Below are 19,397 nucleotides of genomic sequence, written 5' to 3'. Positions count from 1 at the left end.
TTTGTCACAGGACTAGCAGATGGGATAAATCTAGATCCTGCTCTAGTGATGATTTTTGGGTGTGATAAGTGAAATCAGGGTGTAATGCTAGGTACACACTGGCAGATTAGCTGGCAGATCGATTATTTCCAACATGTCCAATCTGATTTCAGATCAATTTCCGATCCTTTTTCCGATCGATTTCTGATAGGGGTGAACAGAAAACAATTGGAAATCAATCGTAAAATCATGGGAAATCGATCGAAAATCAGATTGGACATGTTGGATGTAATCGATCTGACAGTAAATCTGCCAGGAAATCTCATAGCATCAGTGATGTAATACAAAGTGCTGGTCCTTTAAACATTATCAGCTGATCAATGCTTTGGCATTCTTCAGACTCTGTCTCTAGCTGGCATTCAGATTGATGCTGGGGAATGAGTCGGGGAGATAGCGACAGAGGCAGATTGCTTGTCTGGCAGATCATGATGCGCATGTAAACCATTCATCTTGAGGAACATGAGATGTCTGGGCTCTGCCTGGGAGAATATGGTTGGAGTAGGGAGAGTTTAGGCTGGTTTTACATCTATTTTTTTGTTTAGCGGTACGAATGTAATGATCCTGCTGCATCCCACCACCACAACGCAAAACATGACAAACCTATGATCCTGCGGCAGAGTGCGCTGACAGGGTCATACCCATAGTGATGTCTAGTGATGTATTCCCTGCTGGGCAGGAAGTATGTCACTGGGATTGCCATCGCTATGTGCATGCTTGTCGCACTGCGCTCTCCCAAACACTTGTGCGTTAAGCCCGGTGCTTGCAGTAACGCGCTATTGCCCTTGCGTCGGCTCAGATACTAAAGCTGGCCACTAATGGACCAATTTCTAGCGAAAAATTGTTCGATCGATCCGAAAATTCTAGGTTGGAAGTGATCGCAATTGCCAGTAAATAATCTCCGTTAATGGTTATGATCGATTATGAACGATTGAAAAAAAAGTCGTCCAACTGAATTTTCGTCTAACGAAATTTTGAATTTTCAAGACGATCATGATCGATAGATAGTGAAGATCGGTTCGTTGATGGTGTAGTGAGCGATTTCACTTCCGATCAGAATTTCTGTTCGCTCTAACGATTTTACGCTTGAAAATGGACCGTTAGTGGCCACCTTTACGGCGCACCACAAGGGAATGCAATAAGTGTAAAAGTCTCCATAGACTTTCACAGTGGCGTAGCTAGAGATCAGATGTAGGCACTCTTAAAGAGACACTGAAGCCAAAAAAAAAAAATATGATATAGTGAATTGGTTGTGTACTATGAATAATTACTATATAGAAGATTAGCAGCAAAGAAAATATTCTCATACTTTTATTTTCAGGTATATAGTGTTTTTTCTAACATTGCATTATTCTATATGTGCAGATTACACTACACTCAGCATTCAAAATGAGTCTTTCAGAGCAGTCTGTGAAGTAATGACCTCTCCTCTGGCAGAGAAAAAGTAAACAGTTCAATTACAGTTGAGATAATAAAAGTCAGATAACAGCCCTCTCCATGACTAACTTAGTCGGAGAGCTTAATGGCTTGTTTGCATAGAGATAACAACTGGAGTTTCTCAACTCTTCCTGTACTGGAAACAATTAGACTGATGTATCTGATCTTAATGTTTTATTTCTTAGCTGTACTACACATACAAATCATAATATCATCATTTTTTTTTTCGCTTCAGTGTCTCTTTAAGCAATGCCACCTGCCTCTACACTATGGATATGAGTTAGTTGGGCAATTTACATTCTCATGCAGTTATCACTGCACATAGTTCATGGGCACTGAGACAAAGTCAGAGGCTGGAGTGACACAAGGAAGTTACTGGTGAAGACATAAACTACCCACTGCCCCCTCTGCCCCAGGGACCCATAGAAGCTGCTATGGCTGTTGCTACGCCCTTGGACTGTCATTGCTTTTGCAACCCCTTGCGGTAAAATAGGGTAACACAACGCAGGTTTACCCCGCTAGTGTAAAATGGGCCTCACACTTACGACGTGCAGGAATTGAGCACGTGATATTCCTGCACACGGCACACACATTGATCTGCGTTGTGCAGCATTACAGGGTATGCAGTTAAATCAGATAGACAATGATTGTCAAGGGGAAGTTTATGCGGTGTTCGATAAAAAGTGCATGTAGCGCGTTTTTCTCCTGCATGCAGGAACCGCATTTAAAGGGAACCCGGGGTGAGAAGGCTATGGAGGCTGAGATGTGTATTTACTGACAAATCTGACAAGATTAGCTGCATGCTTGTTTCAGGTGCGTGATTTAAGGCGCATACACACGCCATATTTTAGCAAACGACGGGTCCGTCAGACCCTCCCGTGGCACGGTCGTTCTGCCGACAGTAGGACATGAGTACAAGCTGTCGGCAGACTGATAAGACTGTTTTTGACTGATCTGGTCGGCGGAGCCGTCAAAAGCAGTCTCATCAGTCTGCCGACAGCCCGTACTCACGTCCTACTGTCGGCAGAAAGACTGCGCCACGGGAGGGTCTGACGGACCCGTCGTTTGCTAAAATATGACGTGTACGCGCCTTTAGACCCTTCTGACCAGAAAGATCAGCAGGACAGCCAGGCAACTGGTATTGTTGAAAAGGAAATAAATATGGCAGCTTCCATAGCTCTCACACCTCGGGTTCCTTTTAAAGGCAACCTAAAGTGAGGAAATTAACTTCCGGTCAGATACTCACCTATGTAGAGGGAAAGTTCTGGATACTATAGTGCCTTCTTGGGCCTCTGTCTGTCCTGTTGTTCCAGCGCAGTCTCTGCTTAAAGTTATTTGACCTGGTAGGTCAAATAGCTTTTTGGCACTTCTGGGCGTTTGCGTGAGGGATCTCACTTGTGTCTGCGGTTACCGTAGACGATTCCCCGCAAGCGTTTTGCCAAAAGATATGTGCGTTTTCTCTTCTTTTTAACGCATGTGTTTTTGTTGTTTTTTTTTTTTACAGTAGTATGCGTTGTGGGGAAAAGTAGTGCAGGTTGTAACTGTTTTTGAAAGCAATGCAGAAGCGCATATGCCTCCTGAAAACATAGCTCCCAACTGTCCCTCTTTCGGAGGGACAGTCCCTCTTTTGGAGCCCTGTCCCTCTTTCCTCCTCATTTGTCCCTCTTTCAGGACTTTGTCCCTTTTTCTATGTAAATATAAACAAAAGTTTGCTTTCCTAAAACAGAAAGAATTTGCGATAATTCAGGTTGGAGTGAGCTCGAGATGTCTCCCAGGCACCACTGCTGAATATATGCAAATTAACCATTGTACCCTTAGAAGCTAAACACACCTCCAGAACCGCTGGAATGCAATGATGTGTCAGCTTGTTAATATGTACAGAGCCATAATAATCCAACATGCATACAGACTGTTTCGGATTGTTTGATCCTCATCAGTGCATGGCATGGATTAATTTGGCTCTATTGAGTAGGGCTTGTAAATCCGAGAGGCAATATATATAAATATACCGGTATATATTCCTCTACTAAAAAATGTGTTTGACTTTAAACTTTATCCTTTAAATTGAAATATTACTAATTTAAAATGTTAATATGAAGGAAAATGAACCAGGATAGAAAGGACCAGTGTGGTTTGAATTATAAAACAACATATTTTTCTTATGAAATCTTTATGGTATGTGTGACTAAGGGTGTGATGGGGGTGGGATCAGGGGTGTGGCTTAAGTGTCCCTCTTTTTCATCTCAGAAAGTTGGAAGGTATGCTGAAAACACTGCGGCCCCATAGAAAAGCATCACATGCGTTTTTGCATTGCGCCAAAACGCTGCAGTTCTGCTCAAGTGTGACCCCTGCCTGATACACTACTTAAGGCGCAGGGTTCACACTTGTCTTTGCAAAAAACTGAATGTTTTATCACATTCATTTTTTCACGTTAAAATTTGCTTTTGGATTAAAATTCTCACACGTTTTTTAGCACGTTTTTGGGGCGTTTTTTTTGCGCATGTGAAAACACAGACGCTATTCCTCAGATTTTTAGCAGAAGCTCTATTCTCCATGGACTTTTATTAGACGTTGGGCAAACATGTTTTCACACATTCACAAAACACATGCAAATGTTACTAACTATAAACCCTGCCTTATCGTATGCGGAGAATGGTTTGTGTTTTCCACTGAGACAAGTTCTAACCATCCAGACATTGTGGATCTTTCCGACCAGGTGAACAACAGTGATGTTGTGAATCTGCTCTATAAATAAGGGGTTATTTTATGTCTGGTACGCACCATGCAATTTCCTGTCAGATAGATGGGTCAAATCGATTATTTCCAACGGGTCCGATGTGAATTCCGTTTTTTTTTTTTTTTTTACTGATCGATTTTGTATAGAAGTGATCAGAAAACGATCGGAAATCAGATCGGACCTGACAGAAATTATCAATACGACCCGTCTATCCGATGGTTAATTGCATGGTGTGTACCAAGCATTATGCCACTGACATACACGATGAAACTTCTCATCCAATCGACAGGAATCGGGCGATTATTTCCGACGTGGCTGATCTGTTTCTAATTGAGAAAGGGATCGATTTTGTGAAGTTAACATCGGAAATCGATCCCTTTATCGATCAGGAGCAGTTTGGAAACTTACACGCAGTACAACTTCCCGTCCGATCACCCATTGATTGGATGGGAAATTGCATCGTGTGAGTGTGTGTGTTGGTGGTGGTGGTGGTGGTGGGGGGGTTGGATGCTGGTGGTAAATCCCCCTTTAATCCATCACTAGAAACTACAATGCAACAAGCAGCTGCAAACTTCTAAACGCGACATTTCGTTGCGTGTCTTTGTTGCAGGTTCCCCACCAGGAAAGGGTTAACCTCAGACTCGCTCTCCCAAGATTTGAGGAAAACCTGGACCGGAGGAGGACAGAGGGGAAGGGATCAGGCAGGTAGGTGAACAATAGCTCAGTATGAAGCTTTATCTGCTATAATAGAACAATCAGTAAGAGTGTTAGTGACACAGACTGTGAGTGCAGAGTGAGTACAGTGTGTTACACACCCACCTCCCTGGGCTGCTGTGGGCTGTGCTTGTCTCATTGGCTGCTGTGTACTGGAATATACTGAGTACTGTCACTCTTCCCTCCCAGACTAGGCTGAGCTGCTGCCTCTGCTACACCGTGCTGCTGCTTCCTCTACAAGCCCTGGAGCCCTCTCTGCGCTAACCCAACTATGGAGGGTTAACTGACAGGACCTCCAGCACCGACCTAGAGGTGGTCACAACCTGCGCCCGTCCGCATTGGTCCCAGGGATTCCCCCCTGATATGTCTGGATCTCTGTGCAAGAGCCTTTACGCCTTCTCTGGAGAGCAACATCAGCAGGGACTGAAGTTTGAGGCTGGAGAGGTCATCACCGTCCTGCAGGTGTTGGATGGAGGATGGTGGGAGGGCGAGAAGGATGGAGTTAGAGGATGGTTCCCCGCCAGTTACGTCCAGATTTTAGAGGTAAGGAAATGCCAACAGGTCATCACCTGGGATTTCTGTGAGGTCCACAGTTCTGGGTAGCCCATTATGCCTACAGAGAAGGTTCCATCTAGAGTTCTGCTTTGTTGTTCAAGGACTGGATGATCGCTGACATTGATGAGTCCATCCTGGTTCTGGGTGGTCCATGGTTGTACCAGGACATGTTCTGTAGTTCTGTTTCATGATGTAAAGATCTCTGGCTCAGGGAATGGACATCATCAAGCCTGTGAGAAGATCCATCTTGGTTCTGGGTGGTCTATAGTTATATCAGGTTTACATTATGATGGCAGTTCTCTGGATCAGGGAATTAATGTGATTACTGGTTTGTAAGAAGTCCAGTTTGGTTGTGGGTGGTCCATGATGGTGGTGATACCAGGTTCCATTCTGGAGTTCTGCCTTATAATTGAAAGCTCTTGGGTTCAGAGACATAACACAGTGCTGCTGTATGAGAAGCTCAGGCTGGATCTGGTTGCTGCGTTGTCTGGGCATCTCTGCTGTGTGGTGTAAGCGCTGTAGTTCACAGGCTGCCTTGTGGGAAACTGTGATATAAGAAGATGTATTTATGAAGCTAAGCAACCAATCATCAAGCTCCTTCCACAGTTTTGGCTTTCCTAACCTGTTGAAAGGTATAGTCTCATTGATTAGTTGTGAATACTGTACTTTGCACTATGTTAGTGGGTCCTCCGCTGCTCTGTAGGTTGGTAACTCTCCCAGGTTCTTTCCTCAGTAGTGTGTTTACCTGGGGGGTTGTCTGTATTTCCTGATCAGCATATGTCCTTTCTCTGGAGCACACCTGATCAGCCTATGTCCTTTCTCTGGAGCACACCTGATCAGCCTATGTCCTGCATGTGGGGCACACCTGATCAGCCTATGTCCTGTATGTGGGGCACACCTGATCAGCCTATGTCCTTTCTCTGGAGCACACCTGATCAGCCTATGTCCTGTATGTGGAGCACACCTGATCAGCATATGTCCTTTCTCTGGGACACACCTGATCAGCCTATGTCCTGTATGTGGGGCACACCTGATCAGCCTATGTCCTGTATGTGGGGCACACCTGATCAGCATATGTCCTGTCTCTGGGGCACATCTGATCAGCCTGTGTCCTGTATGTGGGGCACACCTGATCAGCATATGTCCTGTATGTGGGGCACACCTGATCAGCCTATGTCCTGTATGTGGGGCACACCTGATCAGCCTGTGTCCTGTCTCTGGGCTTTCTTGATCAGCCTATGTCCTGTATGTGGGGCACACCTGATCAGCCTATGTCCTGTATGTGGGGCACACCTGATCAGCCTGTGTCCTGTCCCTGGGTTTTCCTGATCAGTCCTATCTGTGGAGGTCAGTGACGGAGATCTGTGGCAGTGTATAGCTGGAGATTTGCATGGAAGGACAGATCAGAGGGTGATGTGATAGGACTGCTGGAGGGGAGTGCATTGTGCGATGGGGAAGGACACTATATGTGTGTGTACTATGCTTCCAGTCATCTGCTGTCCCCAGGATGAGGCAGTACAAGTCCCACAATGTCCTGGCAGCAGCTTGAGAGGTACTAGCTTGTGACGTATGCATACACATGTATATAGCTATATGAAACTATACTGAACTATGTATACATGTAGATACAGTTATGCGGATACAGATGTAGACAGATATAGTATCTATCAGTCTATGGTGATCAGACAGATCCCTCTCCTTTCCTGAATTCTCTCTATCAGATACCCATCCCTCTGTCTCTAACCCCCCCCCAATTAATCTCTCCCCTCCATTCACCCCTCCTCCATTCACTGTACTCCCCATTCACTCCCACTCTCCCCTTCACTATCTAACCCACATTCACTCCCTCCCCTCCATTCACTTCCCCCCTCCTCCATTCACTGTACTCCCCATTCACTCCCACTCTCCCTTCACTATCTAACCCACATTCACTCCCTCCCCTCCATTCACTTCCCCCCTCCTCCATTCACTGTACTCCCCATTCACTCCCTCACCCTCATTCACTCCCCCCTCCCCCCTATTCACTGTACTCCCCATTCACTGCTTCAACCCCCATTCACTGTACTCCCCATTCACTCCCTCTCTCCCATTCACTATAATAATTTCAGTATTTGTATAGCGCCTTTCTCCTGTCGGACTCAAAGCGCTTGCGAGGCAGCCACTAGAGTGCACTCAGTAGGCAGTAGCAGTGTTAAGGAGACTTGCCCAAGAAACTCCTTACTGAAATAGGTGCTGGCTTACTGAACAGGCAGAGCCGAGATTTGAACCCAGGTCTCCTGTGTCAGAGGCAGAGCCCTTAACCATTACACTATCCAGCCACTGCTATCTAACCCACATTCACTTCCCCCCCTCCTCCATTCACTGTACTCCCCATTCACTCCCATTCACTCCCTCGCCCTCATTCACCCCTCCCCCCCCCCTCATTCACTGTACTCCCCATTCACTGCTTCAACCCCCATTCACTGTACTCCCCATTCACTCCCTCTCTCTCATTCACTATCTAACCAACATTCACTTACCCCTCCTCCATACACTGTACTCCCCCCCCCCCCCTCTATTCACTGTCTTGCACATTCACTCCCCCCCACCTCCATTCACTGTACTCCCCATTCACTTCCTCACCCTCATTCAACCCCCCTCTTCCTCCATTCACTATACTGCCCATTAACTCCTTCTCCATCATTCACCCACATCCCCTCCATTCACTGTATACCCCATTCCCTCCCTTGCCCTCATTCACCACCCCTCCCCCTCCATTCACTGTACTCCCCATTCACTCCCTCCCCTCCATTTAGGGGCGTAGCCCCCATAAAGATCATGTTGCCCGTACCCTATGGGATACGGGCAGTGTGCATTCCTAAGTAATGTACACTGCAAACAGTCTATGGGCAATGAGACAAGGTCAGAAGGTGGAGAGACACAGGGAAATACATAGGGAACACATTTATTATCACTTGGGCCCCCTCTGCTTCAGGGCCCCATAGTAGTTGCTATGGCTGCTATGGCTATTGCTACGCTCCTGCCTCCATTCACATCAATCTACTCACTGTAATCCCTTCCTCTTCCCCTTCTCACTATCCCTTTCAGACCCTGTTTTCCTCTCTTTCATCCCCCCAGCACACGTGCGCTCTCTCTCTCTCACTCTCTCTCTGGCCTAGTGCACACCAGAGCGGTTTGGCTGTGTTTTGCGATCCGCTTGCGGCTGCGGATAGGCTAGGGTAATGTATTTCAATGGGCTGGTGCACACCAGAGCGGGAGGCGTTTTGCAGAAACACATACTCCCGGGGTGAGGCATTTTTTGGATTGCGGATGCGTTTCTGCCTCAATGTTAAGTATAGGAAAAACGCAAACCGCTCTGAAAAACGCCAGTTCAGAGCGGTTTTGCCGGCGTTTTTGTTACAGAAGCTGTTCAGTAACAGCTTTACTGTAACAATATATGAAATCTACTACACCAAAACCGCTACACAAAACCGCAAAATGCTAGCTGAAACGCTACAGAAAAAGAAGAAAAAGTGTTTCAAAATCTGCTAGCATTTTGCGGATCTGCTAGCGGTTTTTGGTGTGCACCAGGCCTCTGTCTCTCCATGATAAGCCTACTTCTTAATAAGCCCTATTCCCCCAACAAAGTCAGTGTTAAAAGAAATATATTTTCCTATTTTCCTGGCCACCTGTGTAATATCAGGCTCCTGCTATGTGTGTGGGGTAATCCAGGGCCTGTTCCCGCCAGAGAAGCAGGCAGGTATGTGTGACATGCAGCCCTCTCACCTCACTGTGATGCAGTGTGTGAGACTTCTATCTATCACGGCCCCTCTCTCGGCACACTGGTGCGAACAGCTCTGTTACAAAGCATTGCTTTCCTTTCACCTCTGCGTTGTGGCAGCGGTAAGATATGTGGCCACGTGATGTGGCTGCTTGGCCATGTGACAGATTTGTAAATGCGCCTCTCTGCTGGAGCATACCCAGGCTGTGCCACAGTGCTCAGATTTTAGGCCACGGTCTGCTTTCTCGAGAATGGATTATGCGAAATATCATAAATGATTAAATTAGATTACTGTGAGAGCCTTCCTTGAGGATGATATCGCCAGTATAAGTGCAAGCTATGGCCCCAGTGCAAGCTATGGCCCAAAAGCACTCTATACATAACAATTTATATGGAACGCAGCCGCAGTGTCATAGAAGTGTGAGCTGGGGGAGGGGGACAGCTAATGAATGATTACCACTAACCAAAGCACATATAGAGGTGATTATTACCAGCATAGCACCAATGGAGAGGTAATACCGTGGTTGAATGAGTACCTTGGTGTGGGGACCCCTCTGGTCCAGGACCCTGGTGCCATTGCAACCTCTGCATCCTCTGTTGCTGCACCACTGAATATCACCATGCGCACCATGGCTGATCCCTGGCTCCATGTATCTGGTGTGAGTCTGTGTATAGGGTTACATTATTACATACACTTACATTTTACATGTAGGTAGTACTGATGGAACTCTTTGAACAGGCGGCCTTTCTGTGGTTCAGACTAATGTCGGCCCTTCCGCAATCTGCTGTTCCCCTTCAGGGTTTCACTATGAGCGTCTCATGCTAGGCCTTGTGTCACGACCTTTTGTGGCTGGACAGTGGTTTACACACTGACACGGTGCTACAGTTCCTGGCAGGCATGGGTTGTGCCATAGCGTGCCTCTACTTCTCTTTATTTTTATTATTATTATACTGTATATTACACCAAGAAACCCTGCAGAGTGTCACACACCGAGCATTTACTTCAGCCACAGAGCATTTACTTCAGCCACAGAGCATTTACTTCAGTCACAGAGCATTTACTTCAGCTGCCAAAGCCTGCGCCACACTGAGCACAAACTCTCATTTAAAGACTGACCGCGTCTTGCAGCTGAGGCTTTTGTGTTAAAGGACATCCGAGGTGAAAATAAAATGATGAAAAAAACAATTGTATCTATCTTCAGTCTGCTTAAAATGACTTTTTAAGATATCCCACAGTTTTATTTTATATTTAAATCTAGTTTTTAAGTTTTTACTGTTTCATTGTCTCTACTCAATAACAGCCTCATTGAAGTATGTCAGAGCTCAAATCTATGAATTATTGACCCTTGTAATCTCTTTCCTGCTCTAAGAAGCCGTTTACTGACAGGAAAGTGTTTTATTGCTGTAATCACTTATCATGGAGGGTTCTGCTATAGTCTGACCCAGTCCGACCCGGTCCTGACCCGGGCAGAAACTGTCACTTGCACACCTGATGTTTTTTTTCAGGCAGAGAAAGAAAAAAAAGAACACCGCCTAGTTATCTGTGTGCTTGGCACTGTCCATACACATGTCTATCTCATCCAGTCACATGTCACCTCGGTTAAGTGATTGTCAGCACAGAAAAAAGAAGTTGCCGATTGTTCCAGGTGACTGTGTCTGGTGTGTAAAGGTGCAATGTCTGCACCTTCCTTTTCAGAAATCCACTGAGCTGAAATGTCCTCAGCTGACCCCTACTGTTGTTCCTTCAGAAGCTCAACACAGAGGAATTCCTTTTTCTCCTCCCCCCACAGAGGACTATTCAGTAGTTGTAGTAATGGAGTTGCTGACAAACTGTCACCCGAAATGATCAGGAATAATCATTTCATGCAGCAGACTTCTGTAGATTAACAGAGCCCAAGTAGGTAAACTGGAATGTAAACATGAAATCATTCAGTATAAACAATTGGTTCTTCACCCCTGTGACTGATAAATACCCAGAATTTGCTAAGTATAATTAGGTTATGGGGAATGCTTTGCAGTTTTGGAAAACCAGATCGTGTTCTGGCTACTCCTAGCTGAGTCGTGCTGAGTGTAAGGGCCCCCGCAAAAGGGAGATTCTCAGTTATAGAAACTGGTATTTAAATCTGTTTTTTTCTTTTTAATTTTTTCAGATCAGATCTGTATACCTTAAGTTGCCCATTAATGGAACAATATTTTCCTCAGATACGATCATTCAATCAGACTTTTACGATCAGAAATGTACAGAAAACCATGCAGTATACAAAGTAAATCGTTGTGAAACGATTCAGTGTTCGATTGGAATACAGAATTTTGTCGATCGGAATGTTGTATTTTACGCTCGTATCTGAAGAGAGAAAGAGCCCTAACTGACCCATTTATGAGAACAATCGATAATCGGGGCCGGTTCTCTCATGAAGCAAGGTGAAACATTTGCATCAGGTGCAGAGATTACAGGGGCAGCATGTTTGTACTGTGTGTTTACACTTACAGCATGCAGCCAGAGTCGAAGAGTTTATCATTAGGGAAAAGCAGCTTGTTGTGCTGTGTGAGGAGTCTGACAGTGAATAAGGAGGGAGAAGGCAGGAGAGCAGCAGTGTTTCATTTGATTTGCACGGCAGAAGGGAGGAGGTGGCACTGCTGTTCTGACTTAGGAGGAATGGCTGAGAGTGAGAAGTTTGATTGTCACAGACTCGCAGCCACCCAGCGTGTTATTGTGTTGAGCTGCAGCATGTCATGTCTCAAGTTGTTGCATATGCACCCTTGCTGACTGAGAACATTAAAGCAAAAATATTACATTCACACCACAGCTACAGTATAACGTGCTGTGCAAATTGTAGGGTGCTGTGCGATCATTCCAAATCGGGAAGGGGGGGGGGGGGGGTGTTTGCCTTAGGCATCAAAAAGTCTAGAACCGGCCCTGTCTATAATTACCTTATTTATCTATTGTATTTATAAAGCGCCAACATATTACACATCGCTGGACATTAGTTTAGGTTACAGACAATATTTAGGGGTGACATACAGCAATATGACAACACAGGAATACAAGAAAGACCAGATCACGCAGCACAGTATGAGTACAAGGTAATGCTTAGTCAGTCACTGGAGGGAAGCATGGAGATTAGGCAAGTTAGGGTCACTCAGATCCATAGCATGGGTGCACAGTAATGGAGGTGCATGATCAGGTAGGACACAAAAGGAGGAGGACCCTGCCCAAGGGCTTACAATCTAGAGGACCTTCCAGTCACTTATAACGCAAATCTCATCGCATCTGAGGAATATATTGTACTGTTAATGGCCACCTTTATGCAGCAAGGAAGGAGACAAAGGGAAATCTTTTTTTTTTTTCTTAAACAAATCAGCGATTGTTTTTTTCGCGCAGTCCATGGAGCCTGCACTCCCAGCTGTGGCCACAAGGCGGCGCTGGGAGGGATGCTGTTACTGGAAAGAAGTTACACAGCAGATAATGATCAGATATTGCACTAGAGACACAATAACAACATGCAGGGTGATGATGGCTCATGTGAGCTCCTGTCTGCCCAGCATGGAGTCAGGGCTGCCGGATGTGGCTGTACACAGGAAGGAGGAGTACTGTGATTTGGGAGATTATCACAGCCCAGTCACAACAAGCAGTGAGTGGTGGTATACAGATGGGAGGTATTGTGCTGTGCAGGGTAAGGTGTGTCTGGGTTATCTGTGTGGAACGTGCAGATGAGATGCAGCAGTGCTGGCTGGCTGTGTACAGGAACTGGTGTTGTCACTTCTCAGCAAACAGAAACATTGTGAAATAAACGGCTACACTTCCAGAGGTGAATCATCTGAGGTCACTTCCCTGTCACATTCCTCTCCTGCCCCCTCCCCCTCACACGCTGAATGTTACAACCCCATGGCTGTGCAGGCCACCCTTGTGCCACCAAAACAGCTCTGACCTTGCCAGGTATGAAGTTGCTCTGTGGGAATTGGCATCAGGAGAATGTCCAGTAGATGGGGCCTCTGTGTGGCAGCATAACTAGAAATCACGCGTACATACAACAAAGGCACACGGAAATTCCTGCCCCATAAATAGTAAACTATTGGTCATTAAAGGGAACCAGAGACGAAGCACCCTCATGTATTTTACCATATATATCAGTGGGGACATTAGAGAAAACACCTACCTTGCTTTCTGTTTCATTCTGCACTGCACAGCTTGTTTCTTATCAGCCCTGATAAAATCCCCAACTGAGCATTCAGTCTGGCTTTGCTCAGGAATATTTATAGCTGAGTCTGTGCTCTATAGTGTATTTTCAAGTCCAAGCCTGCCCCCTGCTGGCTCTGCTCAGGAATCATTATAGCTGAGTCATTATAGCAAAGCCAGACTGAAAGCTCAGTCGGGGATTTTATCAGGGCTGATTAGAAACAAGCTGAGCAGTGCAGAATGAAACAGAAAGCATGGTAGGTGTTTTCTCTAATGCTCCCACTAATCTATATGGTAAAATACATGAGGGTGCTTCGTCTTTGGTTCTCTTTAATACCAATACTTTTACTATTAAAGTGTAAAATATCAGTATTAACTACTGATATTCTACTGTGGCTAAACCTACCCCTACTCTCAAACAGAATGAGCCGCGGTGAACAGGCAGCAAGTGTTCCTTAGTACGCAAGACCTGTACCAGGAAGTGTGACAACACTTCATGGTGGCCATCGTTACCAGGCAACACTCACTGCCTGCTCACTGTGCGGCAATCTAATGCGGTGAAGCCGAATGGGATCAGAACTTGCTGGAGGAGGGGGCCGGGAGAGGAGCAGGTACCAATAGTGAGGGGGATCTGTCTATATACGCTAAAGGGAAGGGGGGGGGGGTGTATCTGCCTATACTAAAGGGGGGATCTGGCTATATACGCTAAAGGGGGCATCTGCCTATACTGAAGGGGGATCTGGCTATATACACTAAAGGGGGGGGGGGAGAAATCTGACTATATACACTAAAGGTGGGGGGAAGGGGTGGCGGGGGATCTGGTTATATACACTAAGAAGGATCTGGATGGCTAAACTGTACTGCGGGACGTATACACTGGCTAACCTGTACTGCAGCACCTATACTGGCTAACTTTTACTGCGGCATCTGTACACTGACTAACCTGTACTGCGGCACCTATACTGGCTAATCTGTACTGCGACACTTATTGCTGGCTTACCTATACTGGGGCACCTATAGCTGGCTAAACTATACTGGGGGCACCTATACATGGATAACTATACTGGGGAAACTCATACTCCCCATCGGTGTGCTGATCCATCGTTATGCTGATCCATCATTATGCATTGAAAATTGTGAATTGAATCGAAATCGCAATTTCTGACAAATCGTGCAATTCAATATTTTCCTGAAATCATTCAGGCCTAATGGACAGGCTGTGGGAGAGAGTTTCAAAGGAGAGGTGACACTCGTGAGAAGTCCTGGATGCAAGAGTAAGAGGAGGGGACCAAGCTGGATTACAAGAAGGTCTTGCAGAAGAAGCAAAGGTTCCGGGAGGGATGATGTCTGGAGAGTAATGACAGAATGTATGGAGGGGATAGCTTATTTAGAGCTTTGTATTGTAGTGTTAGGAGTTTGAACTGGATCCTTTGGGTGATTGGTAGCCAATGGAGGGATTGGCAGAGAGGGGCAGCATCAGAGGAGCGACAGGAGAGGTAGATGAGAATTGTAGCAGTATTGCATATCCTTTTTGCAGTTCTAGGTAATGTTTTTTGACACCTTCAAACCCCCCCCCCCCCCCACACACACACACACCTCAAAATAAGTACAGTATTGGGTAGCCTTTGCCTCCAATGCCTAAACTGCTTGTAACTAGCCACAGGATCTGTATAGTTCATGTGTGTCTGTAATTACAGTAATTACAGGGATGAGTTGGCAACACTTCTCTCTGTATAGAAGTTAGACGATCAAAGTTCCCTTATATATGTGTTACCTACTTTTTAATACTTTTTCATTTACCGAATTCTGAAATGGGGTTTTGTAGATAAGATATGAAAACAATTGAGAAAAAAAATTAGGACAACTTTAAAAAAAATAAAAAATAAAAATAGGGCCGTAATCTCTCCCCTCTCCCTTCTCTCTTTTTTCCTGTTTGGTTATTTTCCTTCTCTCCCTCCCTCTTGCTCTCCTCTCTGTCAGTTATAGGGCAGTCCCCTCATTGCTGGCTTGGCACAGGGCGCAGTGGGGTGACAGGCCGCTACCAGGCTGTGCGGTGACAATGCGTGATTGTGTATTATAATGGGGAGAGACTAGAGAGATCGGCATGAAGTGGGGCATTGTGACCGCTGATGTGTCACCGCTCAGCTGGGTGACAATAGGTGACGGGCTCTTTGTTGCAGTTTGAGTGGCGGGTTCAGAAGAGGGCAGATCCTGTGCATTGTGTGTCACCTGATTCTGTATGGAGGCACCCCTGACCTCTTACAGCTTCCTACCTGTGTGACAAATACAACTGCCACCCCTATTCACAGCGACCTGCTGAGGTGGCAGAAATGCTGCTTGTGTTGTAAAGTGTCAGAACTCCTTCATGCACTCCGACCAGACAAACAGAAACGTGAGCACATTCTCTTGTTGCTATTGGATCTGGATTCTGGACTCGATCCCTCAGACAGCATTGCAAGGCAGAGCAGATGAAGGAGGATCTGCAGGCACAGTGGTGTAGTAAAAACTGGAACTCTTTAATGAAAAGATAGACAACTATGATTAAGGGCGTACTTTGAGCCCGATACGCGTGAGTTGTTCCTGTGGCTTTTTCATGTCATTCGTATGTGTTTTTTCAATAAAGAGTTCCAGCATTTACTACACAACTGTGCCTGCGGATCCTCCTTCATCTGCTGTTAATTTGGTTTGGCTAACCTGATCCTGCACCAGTGGGTGGACTTCATGGGGGTTTAAGAGTGTATTGGCCTTCTATCTACATTGCAGGGCAGAGGCTGTACAACGTGATGCCTTCTGTTGCTTTGTGGGAGTGAGGAGGAGGGCCAATGGAGTACGCATGAGAAGCGTCACATGGAGGAGTGATGAGCGAATCAGGAAAAAAGGGCGCAAGAGCCCTTATGGAAAAAACGGCGCCTCCATAGGCGGCTATTATAAAATCTGCGATTAGTAGCAAAGAATGGAAATTCTGGTGCACATCGGGCGCCTCCGGGCGATGAAATTTACTTTCTTTGCCGCAAATCGCAGCTTATATTATGTGGCAAAGAAGGTAAAAGCTGGGGCTTGTGGGAATTGTGGCATTGCCAAAATGTGCATTTCCGCAAGCCCCCAGCACCCGCGATTCTATCGGGTGACTCCGGGGGCTGAAATTTACTTTGCTTGCCGCTAATCGGACGCCTCTGGGCCCCGAAATGTACCTTCTTTGCTGCATATTGCGACAGGGGGGGGGGGGGTGTTAAGGTTTGCAGGAGGTAGGGTTAGGTCTTAGGTTTAGACACCGCCGTGGGGGTTAGGGTTAGACATCGGTAGATGGAGGGTTCTGCGTGAGAGTAGCGTTAGATTTAGTCATAGTAAAATATCTGTTAACATTACCAATATTTTACTATTGGAATCCAACTGTAGAGTATTGCTTATTTTAGCGATACTCTACTAGCAGCAATCTCCTGTGCCCTTTTTTCCAGGCATCTTTATTTTATGTATGAGTGTTGAGTGGGAAGAACAATTACCTCAGCTAGCACTCAGCCTTATCGATGCGCTACACTGATCACTGGCAGAAACGCAAGGGGGGGGGGGGGGGCAGGGTTCTGCTGTACACACACTAGATTCACAGCATAGGCAGTCGTTATCAGATGGGTTTAACCTAGTGTGTGTACACAGCTTCAATTCATGCTATCATTGCGTGCCCATTGTACTTGCTCTGTGGGGAATTATGATGTAAAACACAAGTTGATTTACTACCACGCTAACATCAGGGTACAAAAGACGCAACAATAAAACGGCAGCCAGTCCAGATATTGTATAACTCTGGAGTGAACCCAGCCCCAGTATAGTGTCTACAAGTGTTTCTGGCCACACAGGGAGCTTGATTCACAAAGCCGTGCTAACTGTTAGCACGCTGGTGAAAAGCCCATAAAATAAACTCGCGCGCAAAGTTCTGCACGTAAAGTTTTACGCGTGCAAAGTTTACACGCGCAACGCAATTAAACCCTATGCGACGTTTCGCGCGCACCAGACTTTTTTCCCTCAAAGTGGTGCTAACCTACTTAGTGCAATGCTTATCACGTCCAAAAGTCTTTAGGCGTGATAACCAGGTTAGCACTGCTTTGTGAATCAAGCCTAGTGTCTCCCTGAATGATTTGGCTGGACAGGCTAGTCTTGCCCCAATACTGTAAAGCTGGCCATACACTAGGCCGATTCCCCGCCGATCGACAGCAGATTCGATCACTGGGATTGAATCTGCTGTCAAATCGTTAACGTTAACGCTAAATAGATCGGTCCCGTCGATCGCTCCGTGCAGGAAATTACTGTTGATCGCCCACATGTAGGGAGCGCGGCGCTACCAGCGTTCGAGTTCCCGACGACCAACGCAATACAGCTGCAATACATTACCTGCTCCGCCGGCGCGACTCCCCCGGTCTCCGCTGTCTTCTCCGCTCTGGTCTGGTCTCCGGGTCCGGCAGGCTTCACTTCTTCCTGTCCCGGCAGGAAGTTTAAACAGTAGAGGGCGCTCTACTGTTTAAACTTCCCCCAGACAGGAAGAAGTGAAGCATGCTGGACCCGGAGACCAGACCAGAGCGGAGAAGAAGACAGCGGAGACCGGGGGGAGTCGCGCCGGCCGGAGCAGGTAATGTATGCAGGGGGGGCAGCGGCAGCTCCACAGATGGTGATCGGTTTCATGCTGAAATCGATTCACAATCTGTTTGCAGTAAAGGCAGCCATACGATCCCTGTCTGATTAGATTCGATCAGAGAGGGAACTATCTGTTGGTGGAATCTGATGGCAAATCGACCAGTGTATGGCCACCTTTACTGTTTCTTCCCGTTATCTGACTCCCTCTTTTTTCCATAGAGCTGAACACACAAGCCCAGCATGTTTGTACAGCGATCACTCCAAATCTCCCCCTTGATCTATTCTCTAAAGATTTCATCTGGTGATGGCAATTGCAAGTGTGTACACAGCTTTGCTCAGGTATACAGGCAGGTATTGAAAGTTACAGCGCCAATATGACCTCAGACAAAATATCCTTGTTTTTGGAGCTTGATTACCGCCCCCTTCCCCCAGAAGCACTATGACAGTTTTATGCCGGGGTTTATTGCAGATGACAGACCAGTAAACAGTAAAGTGACAGGAGGTGTGATGGGTGGTGATTATTGTGATCTACAGGAAGGTTCCTGCATGCTATACATCGTATTTATAGTCTCGTAAATCCACACACAGGAGATGAGGAGCAATCCCGCCCAGATTACCTCTGCGTTCAAATCATTACACCATTAATAATGAATCACCTGCCACTTCTCTTTATTAACCTGCGTCTGCCATTGTGCCACACGGTCCTGTTACCCAGAAGCCTTTGCTGAGCTGGAAGTGCCTACAGAGTCACCAGAGAGATATGGAGGCTGCCATTACTGATCTACTGCTTAAAATGCTGCCCATCATGCTGATCCTTCATTGCTTTACTTTCCCGGATGAGATAAGTATGGACATGAGGGACCTCAATGGAGGCCAGATCATCTGATCTGCATGGCCTACAAAGTGTTATATGCAGCTTGAAACTGGGCCAATCAGAATAGTCAGGAAACACTTTTGATTGGCTCAATTCCAAGCTGCATAAAATTTGCATAAAACCTCTCTAATTATAACCAGCAGATCAGTACAACGGCCAGGAAATTGGCATTGTTTGGCATGTGACTTTCTCCATTCTTTTAGCAGGAAGCCCTTCTCGGTGGGCGGACGCGTTGTAGCAGGTAAAGCCTGGCGCTCCTGCAGTGATCAAGCGTCACAGGCAAATCACTGCTCGATCAACATATTGATGGAGGGCTTCCTAGTTTTTTTGTAGATTTTGTCGATATTTTAACAAATCCAAAGTCTAATTTTTTAGTGTGTCAGTGGCTTATGGGGCGTGTCGCCATAATGTAAAATTGGTTGAAATACCTTGATGACATCATCATCCAGGTTATGCTCTGCTCTCCTAGCAGCAGAGCTATTGT

The 19,397-nt window shown here is 46.2% G+C and overlaps 2 protein-coding genes across 3 annotated transcripts in view; one reads left to right on the top strand and one right to left on the bottom strand.

Moving 5' to 3' along the window:
• Nucleotides 1-13,457, bottom strand: part of LOC137542189 (myosin-1B-like) — a 235,943-nt gene extending 222,486 nt beyond the window's left edge. Inside the window, exon 1 of the mRNA XM_068263917.1 lies at nucleotides 13,397-13,457. The gene's annotated coding sequence lies outside the window, so the exon portion shown is untranslated. The remainder of the gene's footprint in view (nucleotides 1-13,396) is intronic.
• The window catches only part of GAS7 (growth arrest specific 7), a 489,292-nt gene that overhangs the window by 107,089 nt on the left and 362,806 nt on the right, over nucleotides 1-19,397 (top strand). Inside the window, exons 2-3 of one of the 2 annotated variants that reach the window (XM_068263919.1) lie at nucleotides 4,821-4,915; nucleotides 5,114-5,467. In XM_068263919.1, coding sequence (XP_068120020.1) covers nucleotides 5,288-5,467 — 180 coding nt within the window. In that variant the 5' untranslated portion in view covers nucleotides 4,821-4,915; nucleotides 5,114-5,287. The remainder of the gene's footprint in view (nucleotides 1-4,820; nucleotides 4,916-5,113; nucleotides 5,468-19,397) is intronic. The other variant, XM_068263920.1, reaches the window with a different exon arrangement.

The sequence above is a fragment of the Hyperolius riggenbachi genome, chromosome 12 (genome assembly GCF_040937935.1).
Source record: "Hyperolius riggenbachi isolate aHypRig1 chromosome 12, aHypRig1.pri, whole genome shotgun sequence".
Lineage (NCBI taxonomy): Eukaryota > Metazoa > Chordata > Amphibia > Anura > Hyperoliidae > Hyperolius > Hyperolius riggenbachi.
This window is presented reverse-complemented; position numbering and strand designations above follow the sequence as displayed.